The sequence below is a fragment of the Mangifera indica genome, chromosome 19 (genome assembly GCF_011075055.1).
Source record: "Mangifera indica cultivar Alphonso chromosome 19, CATAS_Mindica_2.1, whole genome shotgun sequence".
Lineage (NCBI taxonomy): Eukaryota > Viridiplantae > Streptophyta > Magnoliopsida > Sapindales > Anacardiaceae > Mangifera > Mangifera indica.
The window spans coordinates 11,919,443-11,930,965 of record NC_058155.1 but is presented as its reverse complement, the minus strand read 5'-3'; the positions used below and the strand labels follow the sequence as shown (position 1 = coordinate 11,930,965).

Here is an 11,523-nt window from a genome sequence, read left to right as displayed (position 1 = left end):
AAAGGGTGACCGGCACAGCCGGTAAGAGTAAGATAGGAGCTGGGCTATCACCATTATCCAAAAAAATTGGCTTCTCTGTTGTCGTTTAGCGCTTATGCCTTTCCAAGTTGAAGCTGTCACCAATCATCGATGCCGACACATGGTCGTCCAACAAGGATATTTTCGGTATTCCAGTTAAAAGTAAAGATTTGATATTCAACGGAACGGAGTTTTGCTCGTAAGGGACATAGATGGGACTGTAGGGATATACTAAACCTGGGAATAATATGTCCCTGCCAAGCATACAGAAGTAGTTGAACTTGCCGATTCTAATTACCAATCACCGGGTAAAATCAGTGGGTTCAGTTGTGAAGTTTAAATGTTCAAACTGTCATTTCGCTGCAAGTTAAAAAAAAAAATTACCGATGCTACCTCTAGATCCCATTCGAACCAGTCTGGTTAGATCCGAGTTTAATAGCATAATTTCAAAGGTAAAATTGAAGTTTTAACCAACCAAGACAAAAAAAAAAAAATCAACTTAGATCAATCTCATCCAGAGCAGAGGCCCTTACTTACAATATTTGGGCCAATGAAGTTATTGGATCATTCATGGGCTAAAACGTGGCCCAATCAGATCAGCCTGATCACATCATTGATAACTTAGTATCGGGTGTATCTAATTACCGCACTTATCCTGTAAGTAGAAAGTAGCCATGTCTTCCCTGGCTTGAAGAGAAAGAAAACCCTTATAAATTCCAATTCCTTCCCCTTCTCTCTCAAAAAGCTAAGTGATATAAATCACACTTGACTTCCATTCATTGTCTCTACAAGCTTCAAGACGAATACGTATATATAAAACCGTAAAAATGTTCAGGAATCAGTACGACACGGACGTTACTACATGGAGCCCTGCTGGCCGATTATTCCAGGTGGAGTACGCGATGGAGGCAGTCAAGCAAGGCTCTGCTGCAATAGGCCTCCGATCCAAGACCCACGTTGTCTTGGGCTGCGTCAACAAGGCCAATTCCGAGCTGTCCTCTCACCAAAAGAAAATCTTTAAGGTCGATGATCATATCGGCGTTGCAATCGCCGGTTTAACCGCTGACGGACGTGTTCTGTCTCGTTACATGCGATCCGAGTGTATTAACTACGGGTTCACTTACGAATCTCCGCTCCCAGTGGGCCGCCTTGTCGTCCAGCTTGCTGACAAGGCTCAGGTCTCTCACATTCAAGTCTTAAACATTTTTAAGCTATTGTGAATTTTTATAATTTAATTCATTTCTTTTTTGGGTAAATTAGGCCTGATTAGATTTTTGGAGTTGTAGATTTTTGTAGCTTCACGTTGACAGTTTTTAAGAATGATATGTTTAACTAGTCATAAAACTTGAAATTGAAGGTTTTTATTTTCAAAATGTCTAATTAATTGGTACTCTTCATGGCTTAAACAGAGAATTAGTACTAATAGGATGAGAAATGTACAGAATAGTAGAAATAACATCGATATTTAATGTTACTTTTTATTTGTGTTTTCTTGATGGGGTCTGCCTGAAGCTGGTGATTAGTACTTGTGTATTATTTCTGATTTTTGCATTTGCTATATTATTTTTAGATAGTTCTGTGTGGCATTGTGCTTGAACATTGCTTGACTGAATTTTATTCTAACTGAATTTTTGACTGCATCTATTGCACCTGCAGCTTCTTGTGTCAAGCTTTTGTGAAGCTAATATATTAATGCTTGTCTTGCATTGTCAGCATCTACTTTGTGTACTGATCAATGCGGCCATCGCTTTGACATTGTGACATCACTAAGTAAATATGTCACATTATTTGGGTTACAAAATTAGGATCTTTGTGAATGTAGCATTGCTTGAAGGCTTGATGTGTGTAAAAGAAACTTTTGTAAAGTCTATCATCAGCTTTAGTTTCTTCTTATGACATCTCATAATATTTAATGCAGAATTTGAATATTTTGCTAACAAATTTCGTAGGAGTTTCTTGTAGAAGGGTTTAGACCATGCTTCCTTGTAGTTTGGCCTGTCTGACATCATGAATTATATTGTTTTGAACTCTTGTTAGAAATAACAATAAAAGTTTCAATTTCTGAGAACCATGCCAGAGCTTACTGGAGGATTGGCCTTGTTGTTTAGTTACGTGCTTAATTCTTCTTGTATTAATACGTGTTCACCAGAAGATGAGATATACCCTCCTTTTCAAATTTTTTTTTTTTAAGTATGAGATATACCCTCCTATTCAAATCTTATTTTTAAGTCACTACATCTGTATGTTTTTAACTATGAGATATACCCTCCTACTCAAATCTTATTTTTCAGTCACTACATCTGTGCTGTATGTATGCATGTATGTATCATTCATCTTGTGTTGTTTACTTGTTTTTCTGGTTTAGGGGAGTTGAAGTTATGTATGTCCCAAAATGATGTGACTGATTGTAAGATTAATTAGTTGGCATGTTTTATTCAGTCTCATTGATATTAATTCATCGTGTTGTTTACTTGTTTTTCTGGTTTAGGGGAGTTGAAGTTTTGAGTAAAATTCTAACATTCTCAAAAAGTTGTTAGATTGTTCATCCAGTTGAGTTTTTCAGAACTGTATGTGTTATTTATCTACCATTTTTTTTTTTTTACAGTACTGAATTTTTTCACCATATCTGTGTCTGCATCAAAAGTAACATAAAGAAGCAGCAGCTAAACATCTGTAAACATTGCAGGGTCTATTACTCATCTATAGTTATAATGTGTATTTGGGTGGCAGGTCTGTACCCAGCGCTCTTGGAAACGGCCATATGGTGTTGGCATTCTGGTAGGTGGCTTGGATGAGTCTGGAGCCCACCTTTACTACAACTGTCCAAGTGGGAACTACTTTGAATATCAAGCATTTGCCATTGGGTCCCGCTCTCAAGCTGCAAAGACATACATGGAACGGAGGTTTGAGAACTTCATGGACTCTTCAAGGGAAGATTTGATCAAGGATGCTCTCATGGCAATTAGGGAAACTTTGCAAGGGGAAACATTAATGAGTTCTATTTGCACAGTTGCTGTGGTAGGAGTTGGAGAGCCATTCCATATTTTGAATCAGGAAACCATACAAAAGTTGATTGATACATTTGAGATTGCTGGAAGGGAAGGGGATCTTGCTACTGCCCCAGAGACTGCTGCAGAAGAAGGTGCTGCTACTGACCAGGGTGCCGCTGCAGATCAGGGTGTAGCTCCAATGGACATTTGAGGAAGCAAGAATCAGAATCTGCATTTCAATCCTTGATTTTTCAGATGAGGTTTTTGAGCATGCATTTGCTAAGCTCATTGGATCGTGGATGGCACCATAAAAGACATCATTTCAGATGGAGTTTAATTTTTCTTAATTTCCCCCTTTTTACGGAACATTTTAATGTTATTCTCCAGTGAACTTCATACACCTTTAAGCTATTACTCAAGTTACATCATTGAACATGGTATGGTGATAACACGTTTGTATTATTTAGTTATATGCTACAAATACAAATAAATTATATAAATTTATTTATACAAATTGAGGTGATACTTATGATTAGGTGATGTAATTATTCATATTTTTTTAATTTAAAAATCACTTAATCATATACTATCACATTAGTTTGTATCAATAAATTTGTATGATGTGTTTGTATATATAGTATTACTCTTATGCTATTTGCAGCTTTTGTTTCACTTCTGCAGCAGTGAATTTTATGGGGCTATCAAAATTTTAATTCATTGTGCCATATCCATTAACTACATGGAACTTGAAAAATGTAGATGGTGAACAAAATCACCTCCAAAATAAATGTCTCAAATACAAGACAAAACATCAACATACAAGCTGCTTTAATGGTAATAGTTCCTATCAGTGCAGACATGGAGATTTTAAACAGCCACAAGACGGCAAAACTGAAAGCTTAAAAGGAGCCACAATTCTACCTACATGTCGGGCCTTATTGGGAATGAGAATGAATCCCTCTCCATGTATTTGCATGTAACAACAATTTTTTTTTTAATGTCAAATCTCAATATATCATTTCTGTGAGACCTTTGGATCTTTGATGTCATCTGGAAGAGGAAATTCTGGGGGAGTTTCACGGACAACACCTAGCATTGAGTCATATTCCTCATCTCGCTGAGCAAACTTCTTGCTAATAACTTTCTTAAACTCAATTTCATCAAAGGGCTTTGAATTCTCAGCAGCATGCACCCGTGCCAAGTTGGAATAATTGGTGGCTGACTGGGAAATAACGGATATCTCTTCATCAGTGAGCTTTCTTAGAAACTTTGCAGGATTGCCTCCCCATACCTGAGATAAATAGGGTCACCCAATTCATATATTTATAATTAAAGAAAGCAACACTCAAGGAAGACCTGATGGAACTTGTCTGAACAAGAGCTGACTTGGCCAAACTGAATGAGAATGTCAACTTTATGTAAAATTCACTTAAGAGGGAGAATATAGAGGAATTCAAGAAAGTACAGCGATATAAAATCACACTTAGGTGGGTCCTTTACAGCTCAACACAAACGTAGGCATTCTGTTAAAAATATGACAAAAAGAAGCCGATTTCTACCTAAAGAGATCAAGATTCACCCACTGCACAATGTTTGACAAAAGGGGAGGTTGAGACTCGTGATCATTTCAGATGAGCTGAAAACTTAGAAATGACATCACTAACAGGCCCACTTATCAACATGTCATGTCTATCATACTTGCAAGTTACATGAGTTTCAACCTTCACCCCCCAGACCCAAATAGCTAACATCAATAGGTTCATACCACTTTTTTTTCTATCCCATCCACTAATCAGATGCCATCCCTCATATATAAATGCAAGCATTATGGGCTAACTGTTTGCTAAAAATTAAAGTACCATAGAATATTTGTTTTCAATTCCTAACTTCTTCATCATACCAATATAGATCACAATTCTTTCCACAATAAAATGAAACCATGTAAGACAAATTTTCCTTGGATGTATGTGAATGAAGAGAGTCCTTGCCAATATACCTCACCGGAAGGAATCCTAGTATTCTGCCGCACAAGAGATCCAGCAGCAACCATCCCATGTTTCTCAACAACAACACCATCAAGTAGAGTTGCTCCTGTTCCTACAAAGGCTTCATCCTCAACAGTGCAGCCATGCAAAACAGCACTATGGCCTGCTTAGTTAAAATCTAGAATCATAATCCAGAAAAAAGAAAAGAAGTTGTAGCCTGCAACAGTAGAGTCAAACATATGGCCAAAGGCATACCACTCACCTACAGTAACATTGTTCCCAATAGTAGTTGGTAACACCTTCCCATTTAGGTTAGACTTTGCAACATGCACAAGTGAGTTGTCTTGTATATTAGTTCCTGATCCAACAATTACGCTGTTTACATCCCCTGCACACAAGGCACATTAAAATGATCATTTGAAAATCCTACTGATATACAACTCACAAAATTTGTGTTCAGCAGACCTATAATTCACATACAAGTGAACTAAAAGCAATGTGAAGTAAATTAAAGCTCCCCAAGCAAAGGGAAGTAAGGGGAGGTGCTCAAATTGAATTCAGCAGGGCTCAATCATAAGGTTGTAAATAATAATGTAGCTGTAAAACCAAAGTCTGGCAAAGTTCTTCTAAAAATGGCTTTTTGTTGTTTCTTGTACGTTTGACAAAGTAAAGCTGAAATTTTGATGAAATTCTTTGGGAATTGAGAAAGGTAAAAAGAAAGCCAGTAAATGCAAGCTGAAATTTTTTGTCTATGGAAATCATAATTCAGGAAGTCCCAGCTTGATACAAAATTTACTGATACATCTGCACGTTGAAATGGTGCAAAACCTATGCACTTAGCAAATGCCATTAAAATAGAAACAAGTATACTGGGCTATGGAGCAGGTGTTTTAAGACCGCACACATGAACAGATTTTAAATTATATGCTGGAAACCAACTAGTAGTTGGCAAGCTTCGACTCTTCAGGATAGATTACTCCATGGTCCATAATGAGATCAATGGCTTAAAGCTATATTAAACCTCTATTAACCCTCTATTAACTACTTCCTTATTTTCCAAAAAAAAGAAACAAGAAACCCATCCTTAAATTCGTCCTGTTTCATTAGAATACAATGTGCTTTACTCAGAAGGCTATTAACACTAAAACAGTATCAAACCAACTAAATTAGATCCACAGATGTTGCAATCTGAAACTAAGTCTGTGACTTGTAAAATAACATACAACACGCATACACATATGCCACAAAAATTATAAGATTCTACATTATGATAGTTTTATACTGTTTGACATAGGAGTGCCTGCATTCCTAGAAAAAGCAACACTATGATCATGCATCAACGAAAACAGACTAAAATTAAAAACCTAACATTGCAATTTTAACACACAAAACCAAAATTATTGTATTTGAAAAATCTCAATAGAAATAGCAATCCTAAAGTATTACCTTAATCAATATGACAAATGATCTAGTCTTTGCAGAAACAACATCGTTAAATGCATCATACAAGTAAACACCAAGTATTACACAAAGAATCTTACCTCTCAAAACACATCCATACCAAATAGACGATCCTCTTCCTACTTGAACATGCCCAATGATAGAGGCACTGGGAGCAACAAATGCATCCTTGTCAACCACAGGAGCTTTATCAACTATGTTCATGAGAGTTCGATGCCTTGACACTAGAAAAAAAAAAAAAAGATAATAGATAGTTAGACTTACCTTAAAAAATAAAGCAACTGCAGCTAACTATGCAGGGATCAGAAATGTATATAATTACAAAAAATAAGGGTATGACAAGCCAGCAAACTCCAAGAATTGATATTTTCCTTCAGGTTTTGCAGCTAACCATGCAGGCTGTGACAACCGCAGCTAACTATGCAGGCTGTGACACAGTCTAGTTTTGCAGGATTGATATTTTCCTTCAGGTTCCATAAGATCTATCTAATTAAGCACACCGGGAGTAAAAACAAAAAATGCACAGTTTTCTGTCATGTCTCTTGATTTTAGTTGCCGCAACACCATATTTCCAAAGTGAGGAACACCATGAACATTTCTTACAACTGATATCTTACCATGCGCTTATGAAGCAGCAATGAAAATGAAAACTGACATCAAATTTGCTACTACAAATCATCCAATATCACTTTACTTCCAATTTTCATAATCATTTGTGAAAGATGAGGCAATTCTCGTATAGCCCCGACAACAATATATATTCAAAAAAACGACAAGCTAGCAACTCAATGTCTGTACAAAAACAGCTCGCCCTTCAAATTATAAGCATACACTATCCACGAGTAAACTTTAGAATAATTTAAATAATCCACCGATTCCTGCTGATCTAAGCAAAATGTTGTTAACATCACTTAAACTAAACGCAATTTACAAAAATAAAGGTCCAAAATGATTAAATTTTCAAGGAAATGAAATGAGATGTAGAATTAAATCGAGACAGAAAGAAGCTGACGTTGTTCGTGAAAATAATAGTTGCCTTGGAGGCGGCAGCCCAGACGATCAAGGGCCTGACCAGTCTCGCGAATCCAGAACCCAACGGTGTATATGGCTCTTCCAAGAGTTCCCATTTTTGACTTGGCGATAGTGTATGTTTGTGGAGGTGAGGTTTTGGGTTTTGGGTTTTTTATGTTTCAGGCTTCAGCTGTCTGTGATGCGAAACGAGCCGAAGGAGAAAACGATGCCGTTGAATTAAGGCAGACGTAGAATATCCCGCACTCTTGGAGGGCAAATTGGGGTTTTGACATAGAATATCCTGCACTCTTAGAGGGCAAATTGGGGTTTTGACAAATGATTAGTTGATTTTTAATGACTCTTATTTTTACATATTTTGAGTATATAAATAAATATACAAAAAATATATTATTAAGTGATTAAAATTTCAAATTTAAGGTATACACAAATTAAACTGATTAAAATTTGAGTTAAGTTCAATTTATATACTTAAATATAAAGCTCAAATTTATGTTTTAATATTTAATGGAGTTTACTAAGTTTTAAATAGTTGATTGGAGTCGGACTAAAAAAATTATATTTTAATCTTTAAAATTGTAAACTCTTAATTTAATTATTTAAATTTTATATATTTATTAATTATTTTTATTTTTAAATTAAAAAATTAAATATAGTATTTAAAATATATATTTTTAAAAGGGAAATTATAATAAATAGCCAAAAGTAAGGGGGTTTAAGGAAATTATTCAAAAAATTTAAGTTAAAGCAAAAATGCCCAATATTTGTGAAATGATGAAACTACCCCTATATATAAACACAATAAATTTCCTCACTTCCCACGGTAACTTTGGGCATTTTCACTGTGCAAAGACAAATTTTCCATTGTCCCACAGTCTTCGTGCTTTCCGATGATTTTGCAGCGATTTTTGTGTTTTCTGACAGCTGAAAATAGCTAAGAAGGTTAGTATATCTTCCGTACTCTTGTTTGAATCAAGTTATTGTTCATATTATTAAGATTTGAGTGAGATTTTACGGTTTGAAACTTTAAGGTTTCGATTTTGAATAATGTTTGAAATGTTTTGATTCTTGGTTGTTTTCGTTGAATTGGCTGAGGGTTTTTGTGTTATAGCCTATGTAGATTTGATTTGTGTTAAAATTGGAGACTGAAACGACGATTTTTGGCCGAAATATACTTTCGAAGCGATTGGCAGTCCGACCGTGGGAACAGTGTTTCCCACAGTCAAACGAATTTTCTCACGGTCAGTAGGGATTGACCATGGGTTAAGAGGGTTAATTAGCGTTTTCAAAACATTAGGGAGTCGACTGAGAGTCTTTAGTCCACGGTGGGCTTTTATGAAATTTGTCACATGACAGTTGTAATACCCTCAGGTATATTCCAGGGGTAATTATGTCTTTTGACCCTGTTTTGAGATTTTTCTCATTTTAATATATATATGTAGGGGTGTGCTTTATATATATATATATATATATGCATAAATAAATAAATAAATATATATATATATAAATGCAAAAAAGGGCAAAAAGGGAAAAGAGAAAAAGAGAAAGGGATAAGGCTTTAGATATAAAGAGAAAGAGAAGACTTTTCCATCATTTACATCTTCTCCCGTAAAAAAACTCCAGCAGCCTCCTTTCATGTTCTTTTCTTTGCTTTCTTGAAGCCAAAGGAAGAAGTTGAAGGAATATTAGAAGATAAAATAAGAAGAAAGGAAAAGGAAGCACTTGGAAGCTTTGGTAACCAAAGATCTCCTTCCTTCTTCTTTCATCTATGTTTATATGCATGTTATGTGAATATGTTAGAGTGTTTTGATATTGATTTAAAGTTGTCTTGATGATAAAGGAAGCAAAACAAAGAGGAGAAAACCAACTTGCAAAGGTTTGACTTGAAATAAGGTAAGGGGTTTCCTCCTTGATATGTGATATGTTTTAGGGTTTTGGTTCCTTAGATCTATATTATATATGTTGATTTTGATGTTGAGGAATGTTGTTTTGCCATTTGGGATGTCTATGTATGTGATTTTGCTCATGGCAGAAAGTTACAGAATATTTACAGTTTTTGCCACTGAGTTCGTCCCATGTTTTGGCTGCCTTATTGAATGAATTATGAGTGCTATTATATCTTGTTGGAAAGATCTTTGAATCCTCTTTCCAATGATATATAGCTTGTATGAATTAGAGATCATTTGGACTGTTAAAGATTGTATAAACCGAAAGGACTGTTTTACTAAAGAAAAACAGGGGAGGCAGTTTTTGCCACTGAATTTATCTGCTGTTTTGACTGCCTGATTGAATGAATTATGAGTGCTATTATAGCTTGTTGGAAAGATCTTTGAATCTTCTTTTCAACGATATATAGTTTGTATGAATTAGAAACCATTTGGGCTGTTAAATTGTATAAAAAGTATGCTGCCCTACTAAATGTCTGTTCTGTGAACAGTATTTCGTAATTTTATCACTGAGTTTAGCTCACGTTTTGACTGCCTTATCTATTGAGTTATGAGTGCTATTATAGGTCGTTGGAAAGATCTTTGAATCCTCTTTCCAATGATATATAGCTTGTATAAATTAGAAACCGTTTGAGATGTTAAATTGTATGAAAAAGAAGGTTGCCCTGTTAAATGTCTGTTCTGTGAACAGTATTTTGCAATTCTGGGCAGGAAAGAAAGAAGGAAAGAAGGAAAGAAGGAAAGAAAGAAAGAAAGAAAGAAAGAAAGAAAGAAAAGGAAGAAGAAAGGAAAGAAAGGAAAGGAAAGGAAAGGAAAGAAAAGAAGGAAAGAAAAAGAAAGAAAAATAAGAAAAAGAATTTGGGACTCAAGATTTAGGGGTCGTCCCAAGAGTAATGTCTGGTGAGTTATGAATAAAATTAAATGGAAGCAAATTTAGTAAAATATAAGACCCGTATGTATGCTATAAACTATGAGGGGGCACTTTACACTACACCGCCCGCAGTAGGGCACGTCCGCAGTAGGACACGTCCGTAGTAGGACATAGACCCCCAGTAGGGTCCGCTCGCAGTAGAGTATGCTCGCAGTAGAGCTTAATTCAGAGTCAGAAATAGTGTAGTGAAAGAAAAAGAGCTTGAGCTTAAAAAAAAAAAGTGCCAAATCCCTATAGTTAGCTTCCAGAAAGTATTAAATAGACACCTGATGGGACAAAGTATGACCCAAATAGTAAAGAGTGAACTAAATTACCCCCTCAATCTCTTATAGAGGTTAGGATGTGGGGTTGAGTCCCAAAAGTGAGTTAGAACAGGAAAAAAGGATAATTTACTTAATTTTTCCCTTTACTGAGTGTTCTTATCACTCACTCCCTTTTCTTTCCTGACTGCAGGTATAGGTGATCGAGGTAGCTGCGAGGCAGGGTCAGGTCAGCGTAGGTAGATCCAGCTGGAGCAGGTTATCTCTGGTTTTTATTACATGCATACAGTAGCATGTTCTTATGGACTTTTGACTTTTGAGATTATGGTACAGTTACATATGATTACTCCCTATTTTCAGATACTTTCAGATGAGTCTTCATATGAGTATATACATCTTTTGTTCGCTTCCAGATTTTTAGTTTTCTTGGAATACTTCCTAAACACTTTTAATGATGCGTTTATTTTAAAGTATTTTTAAAAAGAAAAAAAAATAGACGCTACGAATATTAATTCGTAACATTTCTCCTTTGATGGGTAGTACTTCTAGGGAGGGATGTTACAGTTGGTATCAGAGCATGATTTTGGAACCCAAAAGATGTTTTCTAAAACAAAATGGAGTAATCAAAGTAACACAGAGATGAAATACCCTTCAGCCACGCTGACCACCCTCGCAGCCGATCACTGTAAGTTAAGTTTTCATTTATACCTGCTGAGTTTTATGAAACTAATGTGTTTATTTTCAGGACCTATGAGTCAAACACCGGTAGATCCCTCTCAGAGGGGCCAAAATGAAGGAGCAGCCCCTCAGGTACCCCAGGGGGCACTCAGTGCACATGATGTGCGAGAGATTGTCAGAGAGATGATGAGAGAGCACAAAGGTGCTCCTACACAGGGAAGTGAG

The 11,523-nt window shown here is 35.9% G+C and overlaps 2 protein-coding genes across 2 annotated transcripts; one reads left to right on the top strand and one right to left on the bottom strand.

Moving 5' to 3' along the window:
* Nucleotides 1–675: 675 nt before the first annotated feature.
* On the top strand, nucleotides 676–3,443 carry LOC123203480 (proteasome subunit alpha type-1-B-like). Its single transcript, XM_044619829.1, has 2 exons — nucleotides 676–1,196; nucleotides 2,749–3,443. The coding sequence occupies exons 1-2, from the start codon at nucleotides 846–848 to the stop codon at nucleotides 3,217–3,219; spliced, it is 822 nt and encodes a 273-aa protein (XP_044475764.1). The 5' UTR covers nucleotides 676–845; the 3' UTR covers nucleotides 3,220–3,443.
* Nucleotides 3,444–3,754: 311 nt separating this feature from the next.
* LOC123203481 (gamma carbonic anhydrase 1, mitochondrial-like) lies at nucleotides 3,755–7,681 on the bottom strand. Its single transcript, XM_044619830.1, has 5 exons — nucleotides 7,467–7,681; nucleotides 6,535–6,678; nucleotides 5,256–5,381; nucleotides 5,005–5,156; nucleotides 3,755–4,299 (listed from the first exon to the last, which is right to left on the bottom strand). The coding sequence occupies exons 1-5, from the start codon at nucleotides 7,579–7,581 to the stop codon at nucleotides 4,024–4,026; spliced, it is 813 nt and encodes a 270-aa protein (XP_044475765.1). The 5' UTR covers nucleotides 7,582–7,681; the 3' UTR covers nucleotides 3,755–4,023.
* Between the last annotated feature and the right edge of the window lie 3,842 nt (nucleotides 7,682–11,523).